Source organism: Dryobates pubescens, chromosome Z, assembly GCF_014839835.1.
Source record: "Dryobates pubescens isolate bDryPub1 chromosome Z, bDryPub1.pri, whole genome shotgun sequence".
NCBI classification, from domain to species: Eukaryota; Metazoa; Chordata; class Aves; order Piciformes; family Picidae; genus Dryobates; species Dryobates pubescens.
The window spans coordinates 35,907,604-35,922,768 of record NC_071657.1 but is presented as its reverse complement, the minus strand read 5'-3'; the positions used below and the strand labels follow the sequence as shown (position 1 = coordinate 35,922,768).

Sequence of the window (15,165 nt, the reverse complement as noted above, 5' to 3'; positions counted from 1 at the left end):
TAGCTGCCTGGGGAGGGGTGTGGTGGAAGACCCTCTGGAATGTCGAACAAAAGATAAGATCATCGCTAACCATCAAGACTGCAGCTGCCCCCAAGGGGGATATGGCAGAAAGATGCAACAGAGCACATCCTAAGAAATGTGTATTGGGGTGTAAACAGGTGAGAAGGCCAAGAGTGGTGGAGGCCACTCTGATGCTAACCCCCTGGAAGGTGCAACAAAGATAAGATTGTTGCGAAGGAAGCACCTAATGTGTCAGCTCTGCCCACCTGATAGCGCACCTAACAGTCACATATCTATTAATGTGGTTAGGATGTAGGCCAGGAGGAAGCTGTGATGAAAAGAACTGAATAAAAGACACTGAGCTATACCATCTTATGTGGGTGGAAACATCACCATGGCTCAGCCTGGAAGCAGCAGTCCAGGACATCTCACCACCACAGGACAATGCTGTGCCTTTTGTAAAAGAGCAGTCCACTGAAGAGAACACATGCTGGAAACATCATAGGACTCAGCAGCACCCTTGGACAACACGAACCAAAAAGGACTTGGACTTCGGGACTTCTCTCTCACTCCCTCCCCTCCTCCGGCTGAGGACAGCACAAGCTGACAATGACAAGGAAACATGAACTCTGGGACAGAAAAGCACCTTGGGGGACAATAATACAATTCCTTTCCTGCTCACCCTCCAGCTTTCCTGCTATTCTGTGACCCTCAAGTATAAATAAAAATGCATCATGAAAAATTGTTGGTGGACCAGATCACCTTCTCACCTCTTATTATTTAAAGGTTTCTTTATCTTTTCTTTCAAGGATTTTTTTCATGGCCTCAGCTAGCCTCCCATGTTTTAATGGATTATCCAGGCATATGCTCCACCAAGGAAGGGGAGACAGAACTGTTACAGGTTTTAAATTAAAGGACCAACCAAGTACAATTCAGGGGAGCGGGGGAGGGGGGCGGAGAGAGGAAGAAAGGAAAAAGAAAAACCAAACGAACCAACCAAAACCCAAACACATACACAACCCCCAAAACCACCACAACCAGAAACTCCAACCTCCCCCGCAAAAGCTCCCACAAACACAAGAACAAACAAAACCAACACAAAACACACCACAACAATTTAATAGGGGCAAAGAACTGCAATACAGGATGCCGTAAAAAGCCCCAATACTGACAGTGTATTTATTATGCAAGAAGAAAACTATCTCCACAGTACACTTGGAAGCAATCTGGAGGCTAAACGGTAAAAACAGTGCTCGAACGACCATCCACTTTTGCTCTCTTCATTTATTCTTCCTTCATGGTACCCATGGATGAACGTTTTTGGGCATCCCCTTCATTTACTGCTCCCGGCTTACCCGCACGCACACATCTCGTCTCTGCACCTACTCACACTAGCGGTATCACCGGCTCCTTACATCCGGGCGGCTTTAAGGAGCAGCTAGGTGGCGTACGGCAAAGAGCAAGATGAGGCGGGTCAAAGCGGGTCTTGCAATGCTGCGAGCACGCCAGGGCCGGCGGGCTGGACAGAGCCAGCACCCACGGAGACAATTCCCCGGACGGCTTCAAGCCTGCCCATGCCTCAGAGGCTCGCGGCCTCCTAGCCTCTATCCCCCGGCCCACCTAAGTGCTTCAGACATCAACTAGGAAGGCGAGGAAAACAGCGGGCAACAGCCTCGCTCGCCACGTGCAACACGCGGCTACCACCGGCCTCTCTGTCCGGCGCCGCTCGACTCCCGCCGGCCGGCGTGTGGGGGATCAGCTCCCTGTGGGGGAGGGGCTAGAGAGTGGTCGCCAACGTTCTCCTAAGCGCGACATTCGCATCCCTTGCGGCCGGCGCTATCGCGAGATGTGCGACCTAACCCGCTGTAACTGGCAGGCGAGAGCCGGGGCGCCGCGGCCCCCCGCCCGCGGCCAGGAGCTGCTCCCTCCCGCGCTACCCTGGGCCGCCCCAGGGCGGATGCGGCAGCCGCCATATTTTGGGCCGGGAGGAACCGCCGCCGCCGCCCTCCCCGCGAGCGCCGCTGCCAGGCCGGGGAGCCGCTCCCGCCGCTGCAGCCGGGAGCGGGCGGAGCCTGGAGAGTAAGACGGCGCCGGCGGCCCCCTGCATCTCGCCTCCACCCTAGCGGGGAAGCGAGGTTGCAGGCGCGGGGAGGCGGCGCTGGCCGGTTCTTGTCCAAGTTCTTGTCTTCGCTAAGTAGGGATCAGGTGGACCGGCTGAAGAGCGAGAGGTGGAGGGCACCGGGAGCCGCTTCCTTCCCGTCTTCACCGCCCCAAACCAGCCCTGGGCCTCACACTACTCCCTTGTTGGATCCCCGGTGGGCTCGCCCGGCGTGGCCGCTCCTCCCCGCGTGCTGCTGTCAGAGCGGCGGGCGGTGCCTTCGCGTAGCGGGCGCTCTCAGAGGAAGGCGAACAGGGGAGGGAAGGCGGCACGGGTAGTGGGGGAAAGCCGGTGCGGGGCAAGAGGGCGGCAGCAGGAGCGGGTCTGCTGAGGGGTGGGCGGCGGCGGCGGCGGCATCATCATCATCATCACCTGGCGTTCCGGCGGGGGACGGGGCGGGGCGCGCGGCGCCTGGTGTTGTCTGTTGAGCGCCACTGCCGCGGGCGCTGGTTGGCGGCTTAAAGCATCGGGGCCGCCGCCGCGAGGGGCGTTTAGAGCAGCTGGGGCCGCCGCGGCACGCAGTGCTCAGTCAGAGTGGCGAGCATGGAGGGCAAGGAGCAGCAGCTGTTGGCTCCTGGCCCCACCACGCCGAGGGCCGCGGGCGAGGAGCGGCGTTCGGATGAGAGCAGAGATGGGGCGGGTGGCGATACGTTAGGCAGACCGCTGGGTCCTACGCCAAGCCAGAGCCGCTTCCAGGTGGACTTGGTGGCCGAGGGAGCCGGCCGCCCAGCCGAGGAGCTCCGTAAGGAGAGCGGGGATGGTGGGACGGCAGGGAAGGGCACTGAGGAAGCCAAGGGCAGATTCCGGGTGAACTTCGTGGACCCATCGGCGGGTGACGAGAGTCCTGGGGAGCCGGGGGGTGGCAGCTCGGAGGGCGGTAATGTCAGCTTCCAGAACGGCGGCGACACGGTGCTGAGCGAGGGCAGCCTCCACTCCGGCGGCCACCACCACTATTACTATGACACCCACACCAACACCTACTACCTGCGTACCTTCGGCCACAACACCATGGACGCCGTTCCCCGCATCGACCACTACCGCCACACGGCTGCAGACCTGGGCGAGAAGCTTCTCCGGCCCAGCCTGGCTGAGCTGCATGATGAGCTGGACAAGGTGAGCGGCAGTCGTTTACTCTTGACTCCCTGGCTGTCGCCGAAGCCGCATCCTTGCCGAGTGGCCCCGGTCGCCACTCGGCCCAGCACGGCGCGGGGCGCGCAGCGGACGCTTTGCGCGTCGGCGGCGGTGGGAGGAAGAAGCTAACAAACGGCTCGCTTAGTCTCGGGCGAGTACTGAGTGTGAAAGCGCCGGGTCTGCCGGGTGTTTCGCGTCTTTCTGCTTTTTTTACTTATGACGCTATGGGGTTATCCCTCTTCTGTATTTTTGGGAGATGGTCCCCATAGTGGGAGGTAGGTAGCTGTAGGTCTGCGGGTTAAGTGTTGCGAGTGTTTCCTCCATAACTGAGTATCTGCTGTAGACGCAGCAGTTTTCCTTTTGTGGTTCGTACCACCTTCAACGGGAAATTGGGGGGTCTGCGAGAGGTATTGGTCTGTGAAGAGGAATGATCGCGTTAGAAAGATAAGCTAAAAAAAACCAAACCAAAACAAATCCCAAAACGACCGAAAGGAGGTTTGTGTGCAAACCCATTGAAAACGCATGCCCCTCTCTGCGCCTGCATTGCCGAACAAAACCGCCTTCTGGCGTGATGCTGAAGCCTGCATGGATAGAGCCGAGGCTCTTCAAGGAGCCTTTTTCAGTAGTGCTGAGTAGCCCCACGCGTGAGGGCGTCATGATGAAGGCTTCAGAATTTCTGAAGCTGTGCGTGTCAAGCTGCTTTTTTCTATTTTGGACTTGTCAGTACGTTGTTGGAGACGAGTTATAGTGAAAGCTTTTTTGCATTGTAGGCTGATTATGAAAAGGCAAGCTTTAGCGGAGCCTGAAGTTAATTTGATGTGGTTTTTAGATGATTATTAAATGATCGGGACTAAACTAAGGCCAGATCAAACTACTGTAATACTGTTTTCCTGAAGTCTGAAAAGCACCTTTTGGTATTTGGGTGTGCTCTTTGAAGTCCATATTCTAGAGAGTTTTTCTGCTGGGTTTAGGGAAACAGTGTGGGCCATATCCTACTGAAGAATATTTTGTCGCCAGAACTTTTTCCATCCAGCTTTTTACTCCTTGATAGGTGGGGTTTCATGTCAAAATGCATGCTTCCTTGCAATATGTCAGAGATCAAAATAATTCCTAACCATAACGGCAAATTTCTCTTGCCTTTCAGGTCCTCCCCTCCTGATGGAGTTAAATGTTGTTCTGTAGTCTGATTCTTAGTTAGTATGGAATGGAATTTGGCAATTACTGTCTTGCACGTAGAGTTAGATATGCTATAAATAAACCATGTGTAGTATATGTGAAAAAAACACTTAAAAAAAAAATTATTTCAGCAGCATCCTGCATCAGTTTTTGAGTGCTGGTCCAGGATGGGATCACCAGGTTGTTAGATAAGTCTGTTCTGTAGGCAGAGCATTACTTAAATTTCTAAGTTGGGCAGATTTTTGGTGTGTTTATACAGCAGCAATCAAGAAAGCTTTTTGACATTATTAAGACATTTCAGTGTGGAATCTAACTTAGCGTGAAACTAATATCCTCATAAAGAAGTGGTGCATGGCAAGCAATCTTCTTGGTGTGTTGTGGCATGGTGGAGATGTAGACATCCTAATTACAGTGTCATTATCAGAACAGTTTTGTTGTAAACATTAATTAAAATTACTAATTTCTCGAATGTCATGAATTTGTTCTGCACTGCAGATAGGTGTCTAGATGAATTTTTTTCCCCCCAAAGTTATGTCTTTTCTGCAGTGTTGTCTCCTCCCACTCTCAACACTCCCTCTTCCCTACCCTCCTCCCTTCAAAAAAGGGGGAGGGGAATGGAATTTGCAGTTTCAGTTACATTTCATACTGAAGTATTAATTTTAAAAACTGTTGCAGTATAAACGTTATAAATAAAGTTGGATTCCATGTAATAACTTAGTTGGTTTGTTGCTGAATGCTGCATTTTCAAAGCCATTAATGTGTTAGCAAGCATTTAGGCTTATATGGAGAAGGGAAGCAATTATTTCTGCTTCAGACTCAGCAGAACAGTTTGGAAGATAAAGTTGAGAACACAAAAGCTTTTAATAAGGGTGTTGTGCATACTAATAGTATTGGATGTTTATATTTTTTCCTGTTCTCTGGAATACAAAAATACAACAGTCTGTGTTTATGTACTTGGTTTCTGGTCACAGAGTGCTGATAAGCTTTCAATGATGGCACATCATTGCATCCGTGTAGCTTTGGTCTGCGTGAAAGCGGTTGGCTGCGGCACCCTGGATGGATTGAAAAAGGCAGTCGTGGTGCTAGATTGTTCCGACTGGCCTGCCCCAGGGGTGGAGAATTTGCCGCTGAATATGAGAGTAAAGGCAACAAAATCATGGACATTCTTCTGAATGCTGGTTTTGCCATCAAAAGAGACAAAGTGAAAGGTCCTACCACAGAGATCCAGTTTCTGGGAGTGCAGTGGCAGGATGGACGCTGACACATTCCAGTGGATGTGGTAAATAGAGTCTCTACCATGGCAAATCCCATGAACAAGCAAGAAACTCTACGTTTCTTGGGGATAGTGGGATTTTGGAGACTACACATTCCTGGATACAGTCAGATTGTGAAACCTCCGTATGATGTGACTCGAAAGAGGAACAGTTTCCACTGGGGACCTGAACAACAAGCAGCCTTTGACCAGATAAAGCAAGAAGTGGTACAAGCAGTGGGTCTGGGACCTGTCCGAGATGGTCCAGACATTAAGAATATTTTGTACACAGCTGCAGGTGACAATGGTCCAACCTGGTGCTTGTGGCACCAGGTTGGACCATCAAAACAAAAGAACTTAAGAAAGCTGTTGAGTGTTTTTATCTCTGTGTTTTGCAAGGCTTATTGTCCCAAGGACTTCAGTTCCTGCTGTCTGACAGTAATGGTCACGAGTGCTGAATAATACATTAAGGACTATAGTTCACTGACTTTTAAGAACTTGGAAAAATAAGCTCCCTCTTTAGCTGTGGTTTACGTACTAACTTGTGCAGCCTGCATGTCAAAGGCTTAGGGCAGCTGGTATAAACATCCTAGTACCATTACACAAAATAAGTGCTACTTGGAAACCTATTGTTATGCTCCTACTTTTTGACTCAGTGCATCAAGGTTGGCAGTTAGTGTTAAGATGGAGCCAAAAATGTGTTCACTAGCAGTGTAGTTCACTGCTTTGAATGTACCAGTATCATTTTGCAGTTAAAAGTTTATTCACCTTTTAAAAAAGTAAATAAATGGTGTGAGTTGGTGATGTAATACGATGCTAGTGACAATTACAGGAGATTTTTTTTTCCTCCTTAGTTTTTCTTCACAAGTTTAGTATGTCTAACTCTTCTGCTGATTCTGTTCTCACAGAAAAGCTCTGTTGGAGGAAGATGCAATCTGAGGAAGATGCCCATATGCGTACAGAAACGGGTACTATTTGACAAGTGTTTGTTTGGCTGTCCTGATAGGATAGGTGTCTATACCTCAAGTTTCATGTAGTTGTTCCAGCAGTGGCTTACCTAGCAGAAAAGAAAGGGTTTGTTTCTGAAGGAAATTGTGGAAACAGAGCTGAACGATGATGCAGTATTCTGAAATGGATTAATTACATGCTGCGGATCTTGGTCTGTCATGTTAAATGTCAAGTGAAAAGTCCTATTTTCATGTATCATTGGCTGCAGACAGCCAAGGTCATCCATCTGTTACTTACCCAGTTTGATGTGCATTAATCTTACCTTCTAATACAGTTGCTAATTTCATAGGTGAAGTGATGCTTTGCAGGAGTGTTGGTTTCCAGAGATCTCTGTAGAGGTGAGAGAGTGGTAATTAACAAAGCTGGATGGAGACAACTTTCATACTGGTAGTCTAAGTCAGCTGCGAGTGAGTAAAGCTATAGCTTCCTCTATTTACTACTAGTAAGTAAAGCTTTAGCCTATAGAAGGCATTCCATCTGCCGTTGTCTTCCTCAATGACTTTTTTTGTGTGAATAAACTTCACGGTATGTGAGTGATTCTGATTTGATAGGTTTTTTGTGCGTAGTTAACAGCTGTGGTAAGATGTTATGTGAACTACGCCCTCTACTGGTGGCATTGTTCTGTGTGTTAAATGCCCGCTGCGAGTAGTAGTTCCCTTGACAGGCTAGAAGGTAGTGATCTCAGAGGAATATCTTTCCACCTCCCCCATCCTGAATTAAAAAATACAACAAAACCCCTCCACCAAAACCTAGAGGCATTTTAAAACACAAGTCTGACTTTGCTTCCTTTCACGCAGAAACACACTTTTCCACTGAATTTGGAGACAGAAAGATGTTACTGATAGCCTTGATGCAGAATTGGATGGCTGTAGTTTTGGGGGTTTTTAACTATCTTTCTCACTTTGTCTTTTATTTTCTTGAGGGTTACAGTTTTTCCTCTTGATAACTTCAGATGTTTAACAAGCACAGGCTGTGTGTGGCACTGCTTTGCAGCAGGAATGCTAAATGACTGCTGCATCTCTAACATTTGTGTGGCTGTTTTGTTTTGGGGTTTTTTGAATTCTTGGTTTGTGTCTGCTTAGCCTGTAAAGAAAACAGAGCTCAGCTAAAGATGCATAAAAAATGAAAAGATGAGTCTAAGCTATCAATTTATCTGATTCTGTTATGTAAGGTTTGTCTTGAGAAACTCCTCCTTCCCTCTGGCAGAGAACTGAGATCCTCTTGCAGATAGGTTTTATTGTACTACCTTGCTGAATCTTGCTTATAATCAGTATGTCTCTTAATTCTTGTCAGTGTGATTCAATTCAAGTATCTTCTTTTCCCATTTGCTTTCCTTTTACGTTAAGTAGAACTTGAATTTTGATTTTTGTTTTGATTAAGTTTATTGTACTAAAAAGGGCACAGTCTCCATGGTCTTGGCCATCTTAGAAACCTTTAATTTGGAGCTGTACTCATTCATCAATTTAGAAAAAATGGTGAGCTCAGTGCACATCTACCCATGATGGTATACTTGCATTATGCAAAGTGATGTTTTTACACTTTCAGTCTGTGTGGAGAATCCTCACTTTGAATGCCTTGATACTCTGCTTAATTAACACTACCTTTATCAAAGGAAAAAAATGAATGTACAACTTAGTTTGCACCAGGAAATCCTCCTAGTCCCACAGGGTTTGTATTTTATAAAGACTCGTGCATTTTTAAATCTTACATTGCTTAATGCTTAAGTCTCTCTTTGTGAGAAGCTGTGAATCCTGGAATCCTTGAACTGTCTTCAGAAAACTGCTGATATTGTTATTGCTGCTTTATTTTTGCTTTATTCCAGAGAAGCTCAAAATAACTGAGCATCACACTACTGTTTGACAGCACAAGTATGAGCTGCTGCTTGAAAGGGATAAACCTGTGGTGGCTTACTTTGGACTTAGGTGTGGGAACTGATGTGGTTTGCAGAAAGCAAACACCCCCATAGTGCAAAATCTTGCACTGAATGTGGCGAGTCTATTCATTAATCTAATACACTAATGGTCTCCACAAGTTTTTGACTACACACTTGTGTCAATAAAGATACTTTTGTGTGTGCACCCTTAATATGTATCTCCATATATTTAATTACTTTAAATGATGCACATGTACAACTGTACTGATGTGGTGTATGGTACAAAATAAAAATTAAGGCATGAGATAAAGATGAAATGAACACTTAGCCTTTTTTTTGTTTTAATGCTACAGAAGGTTTTTTCTACCCATGTGCCCAGCAGACTGCCTTGTGTACTGCTGGAGACTGCTGCAGTGCACTGTGAACCCCTTGAGTGCTTGTGTCAGAAGATGAGGCATTGTAATTCCCCAGAAGAGTACAGCTAGGGAGTGAAGGAAGGAGGGAATGCCTGTTTTTGGAAGAGCACTTTTTTCCCTCTTTCATTTTTTTTCTGGTAAACTACTTGCAGCTGACATACTGTCAGTATCAGTTGCTAAAGGCCAGAACCTGAAAGACTGGCAGTAACTTCTAACTGCACAGCTTTTCTTTCAGCATAAGCTATTTCAGAACTGGCTAAAGAGGAAGGTGCTGCAGAATTTAAAGATTTGGATTAACTTCCCTTTTGGTACTGCATTTTGAGTAGACCTCGGATGACTTTTTCTTGAAGAGCGTTCCTGCAGAGAAGGAGGTTGGCAAGATCAATAGCTTGGAGTATTCTAACCAGTGTACTATGTTTTCTGTTTCATCCTGCAGATTTTTCTTGATAATATTCATATATGAGCAGCCACAAACATTTTTCTTCCTTCTTTTTGCTATAGGCAATAGCTGTCATAATATGGTCATTTGTTCACTAAAAATAGTTGACTTAGAATTGTTTACCTTTCGGTATTTTGGAAGCTATCCAATTCTTGCAGCTTGAGTGCACGGAATGTCTCTGGTTTACTTCTACTCTTAAGCATGCCAATAAAGTTACATGAAATTTATTTTCATGTGTAGAAACTCACTAAGAAGCATTAATCTGTGCTTGATAATTGACTGAAGGATGTGGTGATAAGCTTTCTTGTTACAATGGCATTTTAGAAATTAACTAGCAAAATGAAGATGCAAGAGAACTCCAAATTACTTGTTTTTCTGTTTGAGATTATTCAGATTGTTTTGTGCTGCTTTATATATGTATTTTTTTCAATTATATAAACAATAGCAACTTCTGTTTCAGCTGTAAAGAAAATGTGATGCTGGGTTAATTTTTTAACTTACTCTGAGGGCTTACATGATAGAGAGACTCTTCTGATTAATAACTGATCTTGAAGCTGTAAGCAGTTTAGCAGCTTTGGCTTGAATGTAGTGCTGTGCCAGTACAAGTAAGTGCTGTGCAGAATGAATACACTAGGCCTGCTCAGTGCTGGCTCAAGGGCTGTGCCTGTAGTTGTATCCACAACTTCATGGTGTGATGCTAAAATATACGGCAGTACTTAATTGATTTCTAAGATTATTTCAATGTGGTGTTTAGTCTATTTTAAGACTATAGTTCAGGTGTAATTTTAAATGAACTTATTGCACTTGGAACTAGACTTCTAATTGAAATGGGAAGTTTTATTAAACTTTACCTCTTGTATGGAAAACACATCTTGCAGAAGTAGTTGAAAACTGGAAGGTATCAAGAGTGCTCAAATTAACCTCTTTTTGAGGTGGTGTATAGAAGACTTAGGAATTTGCTCTGTTGAAAATAAGGTCTTGAGAGACTGAAAGGGATTCTATTTTGCACTTATTTTCAGAACATGCAGAATTGCTATGTAAGAGGCTTACTAATGGGATTTAATTCAGCTCTTAAGCAATTAAATGATGCACCCACATTGTTGCGGAGAACAAGAAAATGATACAAAACATTTAAAAGGTCTCTCACCATTACAGATGTATCAAGGTTACCTTTTTCAGATAATCAAGCAAAAAGTATCTGTTGAGACCCTGGATCTGTTTCTCTGAGAAGTGTGATTTCTCATATCATGACAGTGGATATCAAAAGGAATATGATGGTCAGTGCACAATGATGAATAATTACTTTAATCATTCACAGTATGATGGTTCTTCTGGAAGGGATTAAATACACTGATGCATTGGGAAATGAGTAGTTTGATTCTGGAGATGACAGGAAAGGAATGGCCCATCAGAAACAGAATTGAATTGTTTTCTTGAGCTGTGAAGTATTCTATATGTATTTTTTCCTTTTAAGCTGCATGGATTGGTTGCCTCTAAACTTGTTCAAGAAGTTAATTGTGTCAACTAAGCTGGACAGACTGGTAAAGGAAGTTTGTGGGGTTTGGTTTTGTTTATTTTGTTTGTGTGTTTTTTCCCCAATGGTGGCATACCATGTTGATCATTCCTTGATAGACAGACCTGATTTTGCCCACAGTAGTTCTGGCAATGCAAAGCATAAACTTTGTGTCTCTTGTGGGGTAGCCACACTGTGTAGCTGTTCAAAAAAGATACTTCCTCATTTGTCTAATTCTCACTATCAGTTTGCCCAGGTTATTTGTATCATCCTGTGCTTACAGATTTATGTATGAATCATAATGTGAAGATACTCTTAAATTTTTTTTTGCAAATATGTTCTTGTTATTTAAATAATGTTTTTGCTGTGGAGGAAAAACCCCACAACTATTTATACCTCAGATAAGACAACACCCTTGCATACCCACCGATGTCAACTAAACTGCTGCTGTGTCACATGCAAAAGCAACTTGAAAGAATTCTATCTGGCCATACCACATTGGTTGCAGGCTTTCAAATCTCAGCCTTTGCATGACTGTCTATAGACTTAAGTGCTTCCCTCTGGAACTTTTCTTCTGTAAGTATGGCTGGTCTTTATTAAGAATGCAAAGATTAGAAGCTAAACTTCTATCCTGATGTGACACCTAGATCAAGTGGTGTTTTCACTGTCACTGTTTCCAGAGGCACTGTTTAATAACCTGCCTTGAGAGAGACTTCATTTTGAGATGATATTTAAGAAAGCATTGAAACTTTTGTGTTTATAAAGGGCTTTAAACTCAAAATTCCTGGTCTTGCAGTAGAAGAAGGAGTCACATTATCTTTGAATATTATGCAGAACTCTAATGTCTGAATGACTTAAGTGATGTGACAAGTTTAGTGGTTATGGAATACTGCTATGACAATCCAGTTCATCAAGATCAGTCAAGGATAAGATTTTGGCTGTTTTCACTGATTAAAGTACTCTTCAGCATGGATAATTCTGCTGTTGCTGCATTTTAGAATTCATTTAAGTCCTTTTCATTCAAGCAGAAGTCTACCAGATTGCAATTTATATCCATTCTGTATTAGGAGGGAACGATTCTCATCACTTTCTTTAAATAAAAATGTCTGTAGCCTTTGTGTAGTTGGTAAGCTGGCAGGTAAGTCAAAAAGGTTGTATGTATTTCAGGTGTTAAGTGATGGTGAGCTTCATAAACAAGGCTCCTGCATATCATTTTATGTATACTGCCTGGCAAGAACAGCGATTTACTCCTAAGCTGGAGTCGAATGCCTGAATTTCTTAATCAACAATCATCTTAGTCTGATCAATACATTGTAGTACTTGTAAGTGTTGGAAGAAAGAATGATACTCTGTCCCTTTAAAAGAATTGAAGTGAAAATGGCTTTTACAATCAGAATATGTATATGTGCACACAAAAATGCACACAAAATGCTGCTTAATGCTTCTCTATTAAAACCATTTTTGAGCTGCAAGACACTGAAATACAAGCTGATGGCACAGACATGTAGCTGGCTAATTCTTCAGTTGACATGTTAATTGTAACTATAAATTTATTCTAGTTAAAAGTCTAACACTATAATGAAAGTACACCAGGCTTTAATTCCTGCTTAAGATGCCATTAACATTCTTTGATACAATTTCTTAAAAATCTCTGGAAGTGGATGCCAAAAGCATTTCCTGCTGTATTGTGACTTTGCAGTTGTAGAGAAGGTAATATAGGCAAAGTGCTTCAGTTTTGGTCTCTCGGCAGGGTACCTGAAAAGGGTTTCCTTTGTTTGAGTTGAGTAACCAGCAGTTAAAGCTTTTCATGTTTTATTCCAGGGACTCCTTGGTTTTAAGAAAACAAAACGTTTTATCTGGGTTATTTATCTTATATTGCTGTAGGTGACTGCTATATGCCATTTAATGGATTAGTAGGCATTTTTAGATTATGACTGCAAAGATGCTGGAACCACAGTATAGTAGCAGCATTTTGTATGTGCTTCAAACAGGAAGTGGGAATTAGCAAATTTAAGAATAGAATTTCTATAATGTAATCCTAATTTAAACCAAAGCAGTAAAGCATTCAATGTGACTGCTGAATTTTCTGAACTGCCATCAACAGGTAGTTACTGTACAGTGACTAGCAGCGTTCCCTGTAAGCATGTGAATTTTGAGTTTGTTTTCATAAGAAAATGCTAAGGAGGTGTTTTGGCAGACTAAGATGTCTTGAACGTGCCTTCTGCTGTGTTTTCTTTTCTATAATACTAAGCAATACTAAGCCCTCAAGCTTCCCATTTAACTCCTGAAAAATGTGAACATCTGAATCTGTTCTGCTAACATGACATCTTTTACTTTTGATTAGGAAATCACCAGAAACATGTAAACTCTTCAAGGTGCCTGTGGAAGCTACTGTCTTTGAGTAGCAACCTTTTAAGTGGAATGTCACTGTGTTCACTTGACGATCACTATCTTTGAAGTACAAAAGAATCATACTATTACATCTGTTGGTAAAATGTAAATTAATGGTGTCATTAAGAGGTAGAAAGTAATAACTGACTTGTAACTTTGAGTTTGTACTTCGATTCCTTCCTCAACAGAATGAGGGCTATTTCAAAGCATTGGTTGAGAACTAGGTGCATTATTTCTTATTTTCTGTACTAACTCATAATAACCTCATCACCATCTTTATTGCAATAGAGGACAGATGAGGAAGAACTAGAACTGCATGCAACATGTAAAGATCAGGTACACTAAAGCCTTCCATTTTTTTCTTGGTTAACCCAAACCAGGCTGCTTTGTTGTTGTTTTTTGCAGTCTTTTCTGTTATTCTGTAACAAGGCAATACTTTTCGAAAGTGTTTAAAGTAGATCAGGAAGAATTCTTCCAAGGGTAATAAGAGATGTAGACAGCAGATGTTGGGGTTTTTGTCTTTTGTTGATGTTGTTTGGGTTTTTTTTCTCTTTATTTTCCTTCCATACGCATTTATTTTCAGATACATTAATTTCCAGTATCTAATAAGATTCTTCTGCATTGTTTGATAGGTCTAAATAGCAAGTTGCCTTTCTTAAGTAACTGTTTCAGTCAGGTTTGAATATTCATATTTAGTGACAATTCTGGGGTTTTAATGGGAGAGAAGTTTAGGCAAATTCATTGTGGCATAAATTAATCAGGATATTTAACAGAGCTTTAGGGTTAGTACTTTTGAAACATCTGAGTAAAGGAGAAAATTTCTGTCTCTCAACAATATAGATAGGGTTACTAATTTACAGAGTAGATGGTCTGTGCCAATAGCGACCTTATAAGTATTAATCAGAGTAAGATATTCTAAAAGTAATTACCTACAGTACTTCTATTTAGAGCTGTTTGTTTCCATTATGAAAAACAGTCTGTGGTGATAACTGCAAACATCTCTAACCTCAAAGCTTTCTAGTAGGTAAAATCATGGTTTTCTTTCTGAGACTAGCTGGTGAGGACAGAGACCCGTTGTACAGAATTCTTCTGTCAGTACCTCTATTGATGAAAGACAGTGTTCAGATGGCTTCCTCTATTTCTTGTCCTTAGTGTGTTTAATGATGAGAGCATCATGATCAGTATTGGAATATGTAAGTGCAAGGCAACTCTAAATACAAGCAGCTGTTCTTGTGATGACATGCAGTGGAATCCCACTCCGTTATATACTCAGAGAAACTGGAGCTTGAAAAGACAAAGACACTGCTTTCAGGTACTTGCAATAGAACTGATTAGCTACAGAAGTTACTTAACTGCATGGGACATGCCAAATGAGATGGACTTTAAAGAAAGCAGCCTGAAAAAGAGCCATGTAGTCTTAGATGCAGACTTGCTGGTTGTTTGGTCTTTTACTTTGGGCTTCCATATTGTGAACCCTGAAAAGAAGAAAGACCAGACTAAGTTGCGTGCAAATACTCTAGAACCATCTCATACAGTTCAACATAGCCTGAGTATGCTGCTTTTCTGATGGGACCTAGAGAAGCTCACCAAAATAAATGTGCTGTGTGGCATAATATCACTCAAGAAAACTCAGTAAAACTACATAGCAATTCCTAGTGACAAGAAACTTGTTCATGCACCAGTGTGTTTCAAGCTGTGTGAAAAATCTGAAATATCTTCTGGCTTACAGGTTTTTATTTGGTGGTTTTTGTTGTTGGTTTTTTTTTTCTTTTCCCTATTACTAATCCACATCTAATAAATGTGGAGGC

The 15,165-nt window shown here is 43.1% G+C and overlaps 1 protein-coding gene across 1 annotated transcript in view; it reads left to right on the top strand.

Moving 5' to 3' along the window:
- The first annotated feature begins 2,589 nt into the window (after nucleotides 1–2,589).
- Nucleotides 2,590–15,165, top strand: part of SLC12A2 (solute carrier family 12 member 2) — a 58,347-nt gene continuing 45,771 nt past the window's right edge. Inside the window, exon 1 of the mRNA XM_054178025.1 lies at nucleotides 2,590–3,271. Within this exon, the coding sequence (XP_054034000.1) occupies nucleotides 2,702–3,271 (570 nt within the window). The 5' untranslated portion in view covers nucleotides 2,590–2,701. The remainder of the gene's footprint in view (nucleotides 3,272–15,165) is intronic.